The sequence below is a fragment of the Colias eurytheme genome, chromosome 4 (assembly GCF_061535395.1).
Source record: "Colias eurytheme isolate Ceu_HAF_F1 chromosome 4, ilColEury1 Martin Lab GWU primary, whole genome shotgun sequence".
Lineage (NCBI taxonomy): Eukaryota > Metazoa > Arthropoda > Insecta > Lepidoptera > Pieridae > Colias > Colias eurytheme.
This window is the reverse complement of record NC_142983.1, coordinates 11,283,204-11,299,133: the sequence shown is the minus strand read 5'-3', so window position 1 is coordinate 11,299,133 and position 15,930 is coordinate 11,283,204. Positions and strand designations below refer to the sequence as shown.

General features: G+C 34.4%; 1 protein-coding gene across 1 annotated transcript; it reads right to left on the bottom strand.

The window, feature by feature from the left end:
* Nucleotides 1-4,223: 4,223 nt before the first annotated feature.
* On the bottom strand, nucleotides 4,224-15,297 carry LOC149909223 (uncharacterized). Its single transcript, XM_090101454.1, has 10 exons — nucleotides 15,276-15,297; nucleotides 14,734-14,854; nucleotides 10,191-10,394; nucleotides 9,274-9,427; nucleotides 7,747-7,899; nucleotides 7,360-7,423; nucleotides 6,367-6,494; nucleotides 5,656-5,798; nucleotides 5,097-5,276; nucleotides 4,224-4,399 (listed from the first exon to the last, which is right to left on the bottom strand). The coding sequence occupies exons 2-10, from the start codon at nucleotides 14,850-14,852 to the stop codon at nucleotides 4,306-4,308; spliced, it is 1,239 nt and encodes a 412-aa protein (XP_089957580.1). The 5' UTR covers nucleotides 14,853-14,854; nucleotides 15,276-15,297; the 3' UTR covers nucleotides 4,224-4,305.
* Between the last annotated feature and the right edge of the window lie 633 nt (nucleotides 15,298-15,930).

The following is a 15,930-nucleotide window of genomic DNA, read 5'->3' as shown; positions in this document are numbered from 1 at the left end:
AGGAAGTAATGTATAAAACATGTAAATTATATTGTTAATTTATTTTCTCTTGTGCTACATATTATTTAAGTATGTCAAAGATTTCTAGTCACTCGAATTGTTTATGACGAATTTATTCCAATTTGTTCTTGTTATAATATATGTACTTTTATTTTATACTTTGATGTAAAAGTAGAAAAATGTGTTTATACTAGTAATAGAAGTTATGAATCTAGTTCACTTTGATATTAGTACGAATACGGCTTTTATTGGAAACAAAATGTTTTTTTTTTTTTCTCTCTTATTAATACGTTTTCTCAATATCGAAGTGTACTAGATTACGATACAATATGGGCTAATAAGTGTTAGTCTTCATGAGAAGATTATTTGCAATAAGAAAAACTGCCAAGATATATGAATTGCGAATAAATCTGTTAATAATTATCAATAGCTGTTTAAATTTAAAATCATTCCAAATGTTATGTTGTGGTAGATTGTTAGAATTTTAAGACTGAATAAATAAAATACGGGATAAACTATCTTTTATTTTATATCCAATACCCTAAGCCTATACGTATATTAACTGCTCTATAAACATAGTTGTAATTGATCTCCGAATTCAGAATTTTAAGGTAGAATCTAAATTCATAAAGTAAAGATATTCATATAGTTTTCTATTTCACTGTTCCCCATACACATTCTCATTTTTTCAGATTCATAATTTTTCTGATCGATCTGACAAAATTTGTTTGATTTGCATTCTGAATTCTGGACAGAAAATTAAGATAATGGATTCAGTAGAGACAAATGAAGTTATGTTTTATTAATTTTTATTCACTACAGCACGAATAACATTCGAATTAGTTATTTTTATTCACGGCAGAGGCGCTATTCAAATGCTCTCGATGAAAATACGAATACTTTGACGATATGTTTCGTGCTTGCCCTTACGCACATTTTCTGTACATTTTTTTATTCAAAAGCACACATCCGACTTTCGATTGTATGACCGGACGTGTAAATTCGGAAATACAAATAAATGTAAGCCACGAGTGCCATAAGACACAGACTATCGGATAAAAAGATGAAACTCAAACTCAATACATATTATAACTGTGTAGTAATTTAAGTTATGTGTGAAGCACACTACCACATACCAGATTTTGAATTGAGTTTCTGAATTAAGACAAGCATATCGAGGCTGAGTCACACCATGTTGCTTTAGCAAGAAAATATGATTTGCACTATTTGATCAATTCAATTTAATCATTTTATAGAGGACATCATAATTTTAACACTAACTATAATCGCTCGTGTTTCACCAGTCAAATTTAATATATTTAACGTTAACAATAAACAACAATGTGGGTTCTAGTTTTACCACTTGCTAATACATTATCTGATAGTGTAACTAAATAGAAGTTACAAAATTGATTCATTAGATAATGACTCAAAAATTGTACAGATTAGCATAGCTTATTTTAAATGTTGAGCACGGACACAGGGTCCACGATTTTCTTTAGGGGAAAGTAATAAGAGGAACACGACAGCTATAAATAAAACCAAAAATTATTTATAAATTGTTTTATTAAAAACATAAGTACAAGTTCTTATAAATTTAATACAATATACTTACCTAACAAAGGTGGTTCTCATTACATAATTAAAAACGGTAACAATACATACTCACCAACACTTACAATATAATCTTATAAAAATACAATTATTACAATAACAATTATTAAAATACAGCTAACATTAATAAATTAACACGTCAAATTTACGCGCGTAAAAAATGATTCACATTCCATAGACTATATCAAGCTGCATAGATAAAAAAAACATGGCGCATACAAATTATCGATATTTTTATGCAAATGATTCGCAGAAATTGTGACAAAAGGTAGTTAATGTACACTTGCATCATTAAAACTGTTTTACATACAAGTACATCCGTATCACAATAATGAGATATTTATTAACTGTTTAAAAGGCGGATCTTGTAATTATCTACTTATTTACACATATATTAAACTTCTATATTCTATAATATTATAAAGAAATATTTCAAAAGACTAACCTGCGCATGATTTAAAATATAATTTGTTAAAAATATAGGCATTTAGCATACACAATACAATATGAACTTAAATAACCACGTTTTTTGCGAATGGAATAAAAAATTTGTGGTTATTTATCTTTTTTTTTTTGAAAAAAACAATTGCTCCAATTTTGGTGGAATTGTTTTTCAAAAATGTTCATATTGTGTGTATGCATGCGTATTTGCGTGCGTGCATTCTTAGCTATTTGTGTGTGTGTGTTATATGAATAGACATATAAATGTGTATGTGTCTGCGTCTACACGCAGTTTTTTTTGTGTGCGCAAATGCGCACGTGTGAGTTTCTGCGTGATTATGTGTGTATTTCTGTTTCCTACTTAGATCATTAAGTAATGGATAACACACGCAGGCGTTTCCCCTTTTGCCGAGGTATAAGATTATTCGAATCGAAAAATCTTATGCTTTCATAAAAACTATTTGCGTAATCGATTACGAACACTCTGCGTATTCGTAAAACATCGAAAGGACGTCTGCGAGTGCTCCGCTAAAAATGCCGTTTTGCACTGTCAAGTCTTGCAGAAGCAATTCAAACATGTCGAATATTAAAAAAGATGGAATAACCTTTCATTTGTGTATATTTTTTTATTTTTTTAACGTACATTTCTAATTAAATGCAATTTCTAATAATCGTCGATGTATCGTTTAGCGATATGATCAAGACAAATAATCGAGTCATGTGTGTACTCGATCATTGATGCGGCCTCACGAGACTATCATGGAAAGAAAATATACAAATTTAATCTTTATGAACTAAGAGATAAAGTTGAATTTAAAACGCGATATTAAACCGCACTCCCCACGAGACTATAAAGTGATGTAGCGAGACTATCTTGAAGAGAAAATATACAAATTTAATCTTTATGAACTAAGCGATAAAGTTGAATTTAGAACGCGATATTGAACCGCACTCCCCACGAGACTATAAAGTGATGTAGCGAGACTATCTTGAAGAGAAATTCAAATTTAATCTTTATGAACTTAGTGATAGAGTTGAATTTAAAAACTCGTCGCTTAAAAGGTCGTAAATTTTTACGACTTTCTTAGTGACGGACTGCTTTTAACTTGAACGTCGATAAAAAAATATTTTTCTAAGTATAATTTGAAATGAGATGAGAATTAATCTTTATTATATTATAATTTTACACAACTGCATAAAAAGGAGTATAATGTTTATTTTGTAAGTCTTGTATATATTTATTAAAATTTACGCTCGGTTACTTTTAACTGGCAGAACATTTTAATGATACGGAACCCTTCGTGCGCGAGTCCGACTCGCACTTAGCCGTTTTTTTGTAATGTTAATCTTGTAACATTTCTATTATGTAATCTATACTAATATTATAAAGCTGAAGAGTTTGTTTGTTTGTTTGAACGCGCTATTCTCGGGAACTACTGGTCCGATTTGAAAAATTCTTTCGGTGTTAGATAGCCCATTTATCGAGGAAGGTATATAATATCATCACGCTACGACCAACAGGAGTGGAGCCACGGGGGTGAAACCGCGCGGAGCAGCTACTTTGTTTATATGTATGTACGAATATTGCGTATATTTCAGATTTACAAAAAATCCTGCTTTAAGGCTAAGGTGGATTGAATGCTGTGGGAGAAAATCAGAATGGACACCTCGGTACAGAAATAATAAAAATTTCTGGACCGATATTTATTTTATTGAATATAATATGTGATGTGTTGAATAAATACATATTCAAATACAAATAAAATGTCGTTTTATTGTTTTTTCGTATGCATATAATAATGATGAAAACGTTACAAATGACCTGTGTAGTATTTTTATGAATATAATATTAATGTTATTTCTAATTTCAACAAAATTATTATTTTTGTAATATCGATATGGTTACATCCCTTTAGAGCGATTGTATTATTACGTACCTATATGTACAGAGATTTTTCTGTGTAATCGATGTATGTGTGCAAAAACATGCTAGTCTGTCCATTTTGTAATAGTTTGAGTTTGTAAAGACACAAATTATTTTTGTGAATGTGTGATTGTGTTTCAAAGTGTGAGTTACCCTCCCCGCACCAAAATCGGCAGAAAGTTTAGTTAGAACATTTGCCAGCGTGCTCCATCCATTACTTAATGATCTAAGGTTTCCTATGTATGTGCGTGTGTGTGTGTGTATTTTTTGTGTCTACGTTTATAAGGTTGTGTGTACGTATTGTTATAGTGTGTATAATTTGTGTATCAGCAGCCATGCCTGGCGGGAACTAGCGACCACATCAAAGCTTCGGACAAGGAGAGCGGCCGCCGCAACCAACACCGAGCTACGCCGAGCATCCTGAAACATATATTTATATACCTACTAGCGGTCCGCCCCGGCTTCGCCCGTGGTACCTACATGTTTAAACTATCCTATCTCTCAAGTTGGATCGAACTGCACATGGTGTGCGAATTTTATTATAATCGGTTAAGTGATTTAGGGGTCCTTTGAGGACAAACATTGTGACACGAGATTTATATATATTAAGATAACTAGCTGTATATTATTATATTATGTAGTTATTTATCAATTATTAAATTCTATTATACAAGAATAATAAGAAGCTGAAGAGTTTGTTTGTTTGAACACGCTAATCTCAGGAACTACTGGTCCGATTTGAAAAATTCTTTCGGTGTTAGATAGACAATTTATCGAGGAAGACTATAGGCTATATATTATCACGCTTAGACCAACAGGATCGGAGCCAAGCGGGTGAAACCGCGGGGCGCAGCTAGTAATAAAATAATAACAAAATTCACTATTCAAACACGTCGCTTCGAGTCATCTTTCTTAATGAAAACGGCTAAGGAATGGAACTCTCTCCCTAGCTCCATATTTCCCGCACAATACAATTTGGACCTTTTCAAATCGAGGGTGAAGAGGCTTCTTCTAGGCAGACGTGCATCCAAGTAGACCACATCGCCGCTTCCCATCAGGTGGGATCGTGGTCAAACGTCTGCCTATTCATTATAAAAAAAAACAAACCCACACTTACCTAGTGAGCGGTTTGGGCCACCACTCCAACTGTTCCCTAGTGACTCGCAGTTCGCGCTCAAGCGAAGCGAGATTCGCGCGAACTTCGCTCAGCTCCGCTCCGAGCGAATCGCGTTCGAGCGAAGCGAGCGAAACGCGCTCTTTGAGTTGTGCGCACTCGGCTGTGTACTGTTCACGAGCCCTGGATTATAATTGTACATATTGTAATAATTAATTGATAGATTTTTTAAATTTGATTTATTGCAGATATTTATTTTTTATTAGTTACAACATGCAATGGTTGGTGGTAAATAAAACACTTTATCCCGGGCTAGGCTGTATTATACTGTATTTAACTGCAGATTTTATTCAAACCACAGGACTTCAATATATAATTACACACACATACAATACTGAATACATTACACACTACAAACATCCTGGTAGGTAAAATTGTATTTATACAGTATACCGTCAAGTAAAAGTGACTGTTCTGATGTTTCTTCTCTCTTGATTCAAACAAAATCAACAGTAAGTAATTCTAATAAATATAATATATAATAATTATTATATGTACTAACAGAATCTCCTTTTGCAATCGTTTTTGCGTATCTTCCAACAGCTTCTTTTTTTCATCCACATCTCTTTGTAGAGCAGCCGCTTCTTTTTCAGCCGCCGAGAGGAGGGACTCGTGGTGGGTTAGATCGTCCTCCAGGATTGATATCTAAATATATAAAAAAAATTAAATATATTATTAATTCACAGTACAATTTTCTAGGTTTTCCGAACCCTTTATTTAGTGGATGCTAATTTTTTAGAAATTATTTCACTACAAATAATATAAACAGACTATAGAGCAAAGAAACGTACATCGTACATCGAAGCGTGTGTGCCGAGCACAAGTATCAGAAGTGAAACTTTTTTTGCAAGATTCAAAGATACCAAAATCGTTGCCTTACTTCAAGACGTGACGACTGACGACTGACGGTATTGCCGCGGCGTGACCTTGAAATTATACTCTCAACGCAAACGAAGTTTTATTTCAAATACATAAAGAAGTCCCATAGGTACAGTGCATATCTACACTAATATTATAAAGAGGAAAACTCTGTTTGTTTGATTGTAATGAATAGGCTCATAAACTACTGGACCGATTTTGATGAAATTTGGCACAGAGGCACAGAAATCTTTAGAGTTTAGACCCTGAGACATAGGCTACCTTTTATAGCGAAATATATACCACGGGCGAAGCCGGGGCGGACCGCTAGTTATTTATAAACAAGCACATGTACCCGTCTATACGCATGGTCCCTCTGCGCGCGCGCGTCCCTCAGCGCGGCGCGCTCTGACAGCAACGCGTGCTCTGCGCTCGCGGCCGCCGTGCGAGCGCCCTCTAGCTCGTTGCGGGTGTTGCGCCACCCTGTGTATGTGTGTGCTTGTTACTCTTTCACGCAAATACTACTCAACCGATTACAATTAAATTTAGCACACAATTTAGGGTAACTTGGATTGACACATAGGATAGGTTTTATCCCGGAAATCCCACGGGAACGGGAACTATGCGGGTTTTTCTAGGTTAGATTTAGGTTAGTTAGTGCTCCAGGAGTTGAACCTGGCTATAATTATCCAGCTTTTAGGTTTTCACAATTCTCAACCCTTGTCTTATATTATTGATCGGTCTATGTGCAACTCCGCGCACCGTAATTACTTAAACTTTAACACCACTGTACGTATATCTCTATCTAGCTAATACCTATTTCAAAACACACACGCGCCTACCGCCTATCGCATATGCAATACTCTAGCGCGCCAATCTATATGATGCACCTAACTCTACATAAACCCTCCCGCTCTATCTCGCCAATCTATGCGACACACCGCACTCTACGTACACTCTACCGCTCTATCTCGCCAATCTATGCGACACACCGCACTCTACATACACTCTACCGCTCTATCTCGCCAATCTATGCGACACACCGCACTCTACATACACTCTACCGCTCTATCTCGCCAATGTATGCGACACACCGCACTCTACGTACACTCTACCGCTCTATCTCGCCAATCTATGCGACACACCGCACTCTACATACACTCTACCACTCTATCTCGCCAATCTATGCGACACACCGCACTCTACATACACTCTACCGCTCTATCTCGCCAATCTATGCGACACACCGCACTCTACTTACACTCTACATACTTCACTAATCTGTATGTATGTGTATTATAAAGTTTGGTAGTATGATATTATCTGGTACAATATTATATCAACTAACCAATGCTCAATTCCGATAAACGATCTTCAACGGCACAAACATCTTGCTCTAAAGCATTTTTTTCCTACAAAAGAAATAGAGTTAACACTTTTTAGAGTGGGTAATAATGATTCTCCAATTACTTAGTGAATTAAAACTCGATAAAACCAGATCATTAATAGTACCAACATCAGATCAGATGGAGAGATTAAACTAGTCAAAAAGCAAAAAGGTGATTACTAACTGAAAGTGTTATGATAACCTTATCATAACTTTCACTTAGTCATGACAATAAAATCGAAGATATCATGATTCAATTCATTATCAAGTTGAATCATGATATCTTTGATTTTATCAAACAAACTTCGACACAACAAACAGGGACACAATCATGGGAAAAAGTCTAACCCTTTCCAAGATGGCCTTCTCAATGTCCTTGTCCTTGAGCACTTGCTTGAGTCTCTCAATTTCCTTCATAGCGAGGCGAACCTTTGCGTTGTCGGAGTCGAGGAGGGACTTGAGCGCGCACACTTGGATGCGTAGACGTTCGGAGCACGTCACCTTATAATATCGATATTTTGTCAATATTGTACTTATATTTAGGATTTTAATATCTAAAAAAATTAAAATTATATCTCTTTGCAAGAGGTCACACTGAAACTAATCTAAACAATCATTTAACTTCACTAAGTAATGAAGTCAACAAAGTTACAAAGACTACAAAAAATAACAAAAAATGGAATGTTTCCATATATTATATCCAAAAACATGCCATTTTTTATTTAGAGCAGGCTCCAAGGAGATGTTCGTTTGCAAAAATAGCGGACCTAAATCTGACTTCTGATATATATTGTATAGGTCCCAGACATCCTATAGACAGATGTTGCCAACCAGTTTTGTGGTCCCCCTGCCTGCACCCCGGTAATTAAATATGGCATACAAAGAAAAAAATAAAAATTTCCAAAACATGCCGTGTGGGGTATCAAATGAAAGAACTTATTGAGTAGATCACGAATATATAGCATACTATATACATTTCTTACACTTTCTCTAAGATTTTTTAGAAAATTTACGAAAATGGTCCATTTTTGAGTTAACTTTAAACCACTATAGATTGAAAACTCATGAATATATTTTTTAAATTATTATTTTAAATAATTAACAATAGTCCATTGTTTATGATTCAATAGTTCGTAATATAATATAAGTGAGCTATGTGGTGGATTTGATGAAAATAACTATATACTATATGAACTTGAAAATATACTCGCCATCTTTGAATGCTCCCCCCACTCCCCCATGCAACTATTTCACTGTACGAAATATTGAATCGTAAACAATGGACTATTGTTAATTATTTAAAATAATAATTTAAAAAATATATTCATGAGTTTTCAATCTATAGTGGTTTAAAGTTAACTCAAAAATGGACCATTTTCGTAAATTTTCTAAAAAATCTTAGATAAAGTGTAAGAAATGTATATAGTATGCTATATATTCGTGATCTACTCAATAAGCTCTTTCATTTGATACCCCACACGGCATGTTTTGGAAATTTTTATTTTTTTCTTTGTATGCCATATTTAATTACCGGGGTGCGGGCAGGGGGACCACAAAACTGGTTGGCAACATCTGTCTATAGGATGTCTGGGATCTATACAATATATATCAGAAGTCAGATTTAGGTCCGCGATTTTTGCAAACGAAACTCCACTGAGAGTCCGGTCTAATTACTGGGTAAGCGACAGAATGAATCTATACAACATGTTCAACAAAATTGTAACACACAATACAAATAACATAAAATTTGATAAAACTGCGCGATACACCACAGAGCAAACGTAATAGAGGTAAGATAGGTACACAACATATTTTAAACAAAATTATAAGACGTAATACACAATACAATATGTATTCCCAAAATCCCTAAAGCACCTGAAACTCAAGCGTCTTCCTTAAGCAGCGCACTTCGCCCCGCCGCCTGCGCCACGCGGCCACGAGCACGAAGCGAGCGATCCGAGCTGCTGCCTGTTCCTCTGTAGCCGTGAGGAGACCGGGCGAACGGACAATGGGAAGGGTTTTGTTTCGTCTGCGATGTTTATATTTAAATACAGACTAAACTTTTTATATAGGTTATCATAATGGTGGGTTCAGACGCTTGTGTTCAGTGCCATTCAACGAGTAGTTTGTGCATGCGCCCGTGTTTATTTGTCTGTACCGTAAGCGCACGGGCTACTTGCCAGGCTGCTTGCCACACGTCTGAACGTACCTTAAGTATTTTTGAATTGACTTTTTTTTGAAGTAGAAACTACCAATTCCAATTGTTTTAAACTAGTTACTACTATTGAGAAGTTATGACAGAATTTAGTTTCTGAGCAGAATACAATTAAGAAAGAATGATATCAACGAATATTGGGAGTTGGTACATTCTCTTTCAATTAATTAAGATAATATTCACGCATTAGGTCTATCTAAGTCTAGTTGTCTTATCAAGTTAGCTTTATTATTTCTTTGGTATGATTCACTCAAAACACTTCACTTCGAACATAATATGACGCGTCTAATCCCTGATATCGAGAAATAAATGAGTGCTGAGTGGACTGTAGAATACCTAACTACTATACCAATATTATAGCAATGGATCGATCATTTGTGAGAAATTGTAACGCATTTTCTTTTTAAATAAAGTAATTAAATAATGTAAAGTAATTAATTTTATCATCTGCATACCTAAAGCATATTATAGTTCTAATATAGAGATTTTAGAGAATGAAGTAATATACACAACTCACATAAGTTCACTGAAATAAACATGCCTAATACTAAAAAAAATCTCAATAAATAATATTCACCTATCCCGCTTCCCCTGTATATTATTGGGCGTCAAGTCCTCCATCGACGCCGCTTTGGGTCCGATTTTGGCGCGTTTCGGGGTCGCATACTCGTCGAGACAGCTGCGGATCCGAGCGAGGTTGCCGGTCGGACCCGCAGTCTTTGCTGTGAACTTGTTCACTGGCGCTGAGAATAGTTGCTTGCGGGGTATGCGCTGCATGCGGCTGTAATTTGAGCATTGAGGTATTATTACTACGTATAGAGAGGACACCACGAACAAAATCTGTGCGACAAGCGCGGCGGCCGGCGCGGCGCGGGGTGGCTAGTGAGTCATACACTTTGTTCTACAAATGAAGAATATCTATTCTGCCTCTTATCCATACTAATATTATAAATGCGAAAGTAACTCTGTCTGTCTGTCTGTTACTCAATCACGCCTTAACTACTGAACCAATTTGCATGAAATTTGGTATAGAGATATTTTGATACCCGAGAAAGGACATAGGCCACTTTTTATTTCGAAATATGTACCACGGGCGAAGCCGGGGCGGACCGCTCGCGCTAGTTGCCTATATAATATTAAATACTAAGAAGAAACATTTATTTGCACTCATTTGATTCTAATACTAAGATTCTTACCCAGCCCGTTTTTTATAAATTTTTGCAATGAATAAATTACAAATCTCCTAAAATTTAAAGTTTATAGTCCGGGATACATCGCCCATTTTTGCAAGTGATTACTATCAAGCTAATTTTTCGTGAGTAGCTTTATTTTGATGAGATGCCCAATAATTTCATGTACAAAACTCTCGATTGTGGTAGCTACCAGAGGAAACAAGGATAAAATATTTTGATTTGATGGTTCTCAAATTTTAATTACTAACTGAATGTTTTTTTTTGTTCAATCTCAAGATAATTATCTAAATTATTCGAAAAAATATTTGTACTACAAAATCTATGGTTTGATCAAAGAGTCCCCCTTTCCAATGTGTATCGATAACGAAGTCATCATAAATGATTACTAACCAGCTGATTTTTTTATTTTCACTTATTTAATACTTATATAATTCAACAGACATATTGTCCTACAAATTGCGTAATAAAAATTTGAGAACCGTCAAATCAAAAATTTTTATCCTTGTTACCTCTGTAAGCTACCACAATCGAGAGTTTCGTACATGAAATTATTGGGCATCTCATAAAAATAAAGCTACTCACGAAAAATTAGCTTGATAGTAATCACTTGCAAAAATGGGCGATGTATCCCGGACTATTACCTACCTCTACCATACAAGACTTAGGATTATAACTGTAACTTAACGTATCCCCAATTTTTGTGGCCGGGAAAAACCCGGGGCGAGCGGCTTATAGTAGTTAGAGATATTAAAGAAAAACAGAATAATTAATACTTATCATACCGCAATTGTTTAAACAACATCGCAATGAGGTAATAAACATTAAACAATGAAATTATTTACGATAATAATTGTTCCTTCGGCCACAGATTATTAAAAAAGATCTGGTTTGATTGCGCAAAAATGATTTTGAAAATTTAAATTTAAAAAAAAATCTAGCTAATGTGTCGTTTCCCATAGAGGGAATAAGTCTCAAATCACGAGATTAGATATATTTCAGACATTTAATATTTTTGATTTTTTTACATAAAAATTTAGTTATTTCAAACAATGGAATTACATTCCTTGATATTGTAGTGTCTATAGAAAAGTTCGATACTGTCTATTGTACGTATACATTTTTTCTATTAAAACGTCATAAATCAATTTCCGTGTAATTAAAAGAAATATAAAAAGATATTAAATGCGTTAGAAGAAAAAGATTTGCACGCTAAGCGCGCTAATGTTGCATATTTTGAGGAAAACCTGAGGTTGCTAGGTTAAACACCTTACCACACCCCGGACACTCCATACAAAATGATCGTTTTGACAGTCACACTGTAGAGACTGCAAATGTGTGTGTTAACGCTTTATGGTTGGCACATTTGTGACTAGCGTAAAAAAAATTCGCGTTTTTCTGATGAAATACATCCGTAAACAGCACAATATCTAACCATTTTCTACGAAAAACGATAATCACAAATCCAAAATAATAAAATTACTTTAAGTCAATTTGATTAATGTTGTCAAACTTCGTTGCGTATCGTCCTTGCAGAAAAATATGGCCCATTTTATGTCTGATCGCGCGGGGGTGAGGTAAGTTTAATTTTGGCGGGAGGCGGAGAGTGTCCGTTCTGTAGCGTTTAGCTACTATTATGTATTCTGTGACCTTACTGATGATTCATTCTATTGATTGTCTATTGTGTGAAATTATTTTTTATTTTGCCATAAATATCGAAAAATAACATTTGTATTTGTGAAATATTTGAATGATGAATCGACATCCGAAAAAATATTAACATATTACCTACTGAAATAAAAAACACTTTCAATATGAATCTGTTCGAAAACTCCCTTCCTTCCCATACCTTTTTGTTTTGATCTTATAATAGGCATGACGAAAGATTTTGAAATCCTCTTCCATAATGTGTGTATACGTTTACAATACAAGAAAAACCCTATATTTCGGTAATTTAAATTTAACGAAGATAAAAGCCATTTTCCAAAAAATATTTATTAACTGTGCCAAAACAGCTCGCAGGTGTCATGGCGTAGGCGTGACGTCACACTTTGGTAAATACGTAATTATTTGTACGCATTGCGAAGAAAATTAAAAAAATATTTATTTAATATGTGTTATAGAAACGAATTTCAAAGTTTATAAGTGGTGTGCAGTATTGCAGTGTGAATCCACATAAAAATAATGCTCAAAAATGTGTTAGTAATTATTTTAAGCGAGAAAATAATAAGAAATGATTGTATAAAGTTGGCGCGGAGAACCCCGAACCATGTATTCGTGAATTCGCAATTATATTTCTGTTCTGAGTCGATAAAGCATACGTGAAACAATAGAAAATAAATAAAAATGCGTATTCTCAACATATTCATAACAGCAAAAAACATCTGACGTGAGTTGTTTACTTAAGCGTGACGTCACGCGTGTTTTAGTCAAAATGGCCAACTGCAGTATTTCAATGTTTTATTTTATTGATAATCTCATTAATCTTAATGTTTTTAAGATTTCCAAGTCACTAAATGTAATTTATCTATTATACATTTTCCCTTAAAAACACTAATACGATCATTTATGGATACTGTCGTCATGCCTATTAACTGATAACATGATAAAAATTCATGTTGCACTTTATAATATAGGTTCTAATATTGTAAAGTCTAGCCTCTAGGGCCTAGGCGCCCCCTTCCGGCATTAGCGTATAATATATGCTATGCTTCCGGCATATTTTCATTTTTCACTATTTACCTACATAAAACAATGTAAAATATTTACGACAGCTTTCGTAGCTTTTGGAAAAGTTTTGTTTAGCTTGTCAGTTAAAATTTAATGCTATGTTACCGTTAATATATAAGATACGATTCGATCATAAAGTCCTAGGCGATATCTGTTTTTATCCCCCGAAGTCTAGCAGAACTGGGCCCTATAAACTTACCTACTACAACAAATTCTTATTATTACTAAAAACTATTTATTTTATATCATAAATCTATACTAATATTATAAAGAGGAAAAGTTTGTAAGTATGTATGTATGTATGTATGTATGTATGGTTTTCACGCAAAAACTACTGGACCGATTTCAAAAATTCTTTCACCATTAGAAAGCTGCATCTTTACTGAGCAACATAGGCTATATTGCATTTTCAAAAAAATTAGAGATCCTTACCAAAAATGCAATAATTTAACCCAAGGTGTAAAAAAATCCTCAATAAAAAATCTGTCATCGCGTGCGCTGCGGAATCTATTGAAGATAGAACAAAAAAATGTTCTACGGTATTATAGAATGGATCAATATCTACAAGAAAGTCCGCGATACCATATGTCCATCTTCAGTAGTTATGTTACTACAACAACTTTTTTACGTTTTCAAAGTAAATAGAAGTGCCGACAGTAATCAAACCATGTTATCGATACACATATATTAATCCTTATCCCATTAAATGATGTTTTATTATAGACTGTTTCAATACCAGCAAAATACTTTTTAAATGAAAAGAATTGGATATTCCATTCAAAAGATATAACGAATTTTTAAAAGTGTCAATCTACAGAAAATAGTAGGTATACTGTTCGAGCAAGCCGTAGTGCGGGGGTCATGGAGGAATTCTACCAATATGCGTCTTGACGGAACACAGTGGGGTTTTGGTCGGTAGGAATCCGACATAACCCACGGCCCCTCCCCCGGAGGCCGTGGGTATCTATGAAAGATTTCCCCACTAAAACAAAAAAAAAAGGCCGTAGTGCGGGACGGGGTAAAGGTGATTATCATATTGCGATTAAAAATTAAACCTATAGTCCCACCTATAGTAGACTTTTCACTGTAACGATATCGCTATCTATGCGGATGAAACCGCAGGGCATTGCTAGTATATTATATAAGTATATCATATTATAACATAATATAATGATATAATTTATTACAAATCCAACTTACGTAGGAGGTGTAGAGTACATGTTGTGCCGTTCGCGCGAAAACTCCCGCTCGGAGATATCGCCGCCGCCAGAGCGCGCCACTGGAGACGCGCTCTGCGCCATTTTTGTGTTTTCTGGCATTTCTGTCAATCATTTTGTGTCAATAATTAAAAAGTTATTGTAAATTATTGTTTTGTGTAAATATAATTAAATAAATAGATTTCGGGGTTCGGAAAGGAACTAGAACTTCTTTACTTTTATTTCTCTAGAGTAGGTAGCGTATAAGAGCTAGCGCGCACGAGCAACTTTGTCTCCGCAACTATTTTGTCTCTCCCACCTATGGTCTAGTTTGAAAGTGCGCGCACGTAGCGACGCAACTCCCCATACAAATTGATGGGAGAGACAAAATAGTTGCGGAGACAAAGTTGCTCGTGCGCGCTAGCTCTTACGGTCTACGTCGTAACGTATGTGGTTACGTAAATAAAGCGTAATTTTATTATTAATTTATTAAGTTAAAGAATGTTTAACACATTGTAATTTTGTAAGGTCAATCAAATAGGTTACCTCTCTGATAGGGTTTGCCCTTGATATTATTAACTCGAAAGAACTCTATTTAAAAATCTGACTAATATTTACAACAATCCAATAGTGTTATTTCATCATTCGTGTCCCGTTGCGACGTGAAAAATTGATAAACAAACAAAGGGTGTGAATTTATCACGGTAATTAGAAAAAATTTCACACGCGTGTTCGAAACCGCGATCTTCGGGTTCTAAATTTAAAAGTTATCCACTAAAATTGCTGAAAAGTTAATTTTATAAATTTATAATATGTAATTACTTACGTGTTTGATGTTTAAAAAGCTTTAAATATTACCTATTTATTTATATCAAATTTTGTTGTAGCAGCTCGGAATGCGAATTTGTTTATAAAAATTGACAGAAGTTTGAAATAGATATCGATTTAAAAAAAAATATTTTTTTTTTAATCACCAGCCATGATCATTGATGTTATACCAAGGAGTATTTAAGTTGCTATGGTATCTATTAAATCAAAATTAATAAATAAATAACGTTAAAATCTTTATTTTGTTTTGTTAAAAAAAATTGAATACCTATCTATATTTTTCTATCCACCTATCTTACTTTCTAAATAAAATGTAAAAGTTGGGAAACGATAAAAGCCCTAAAATGTAATGGTATAAAAAATTCGGCCACTT

Bases quoted from the DNA above. Each gene is read 5' to 3' on its own strand.
- LOC149909223 (XM_090101454.1), bottom strand. From the start codon at position 14,852: ATGCCAGAAAACACAAAAATGGCGCAGAGCGCGTCTCCAGTGGCGCGC. The intron at 10,395-14,733 runs GTAAGTTGGATT...CTCAAATTACAG, and splicing joins ATGTACTCTACACCTCCTAC to CCGCATGCAGCGCATACCCC. The intron at 6,495-7,359 runs GTTAGTTGATAT...ACACATACACAG, and splicing joins TTTATCGGAATTGAGCATTG to GGTGGCGCAACACCCGCAAC.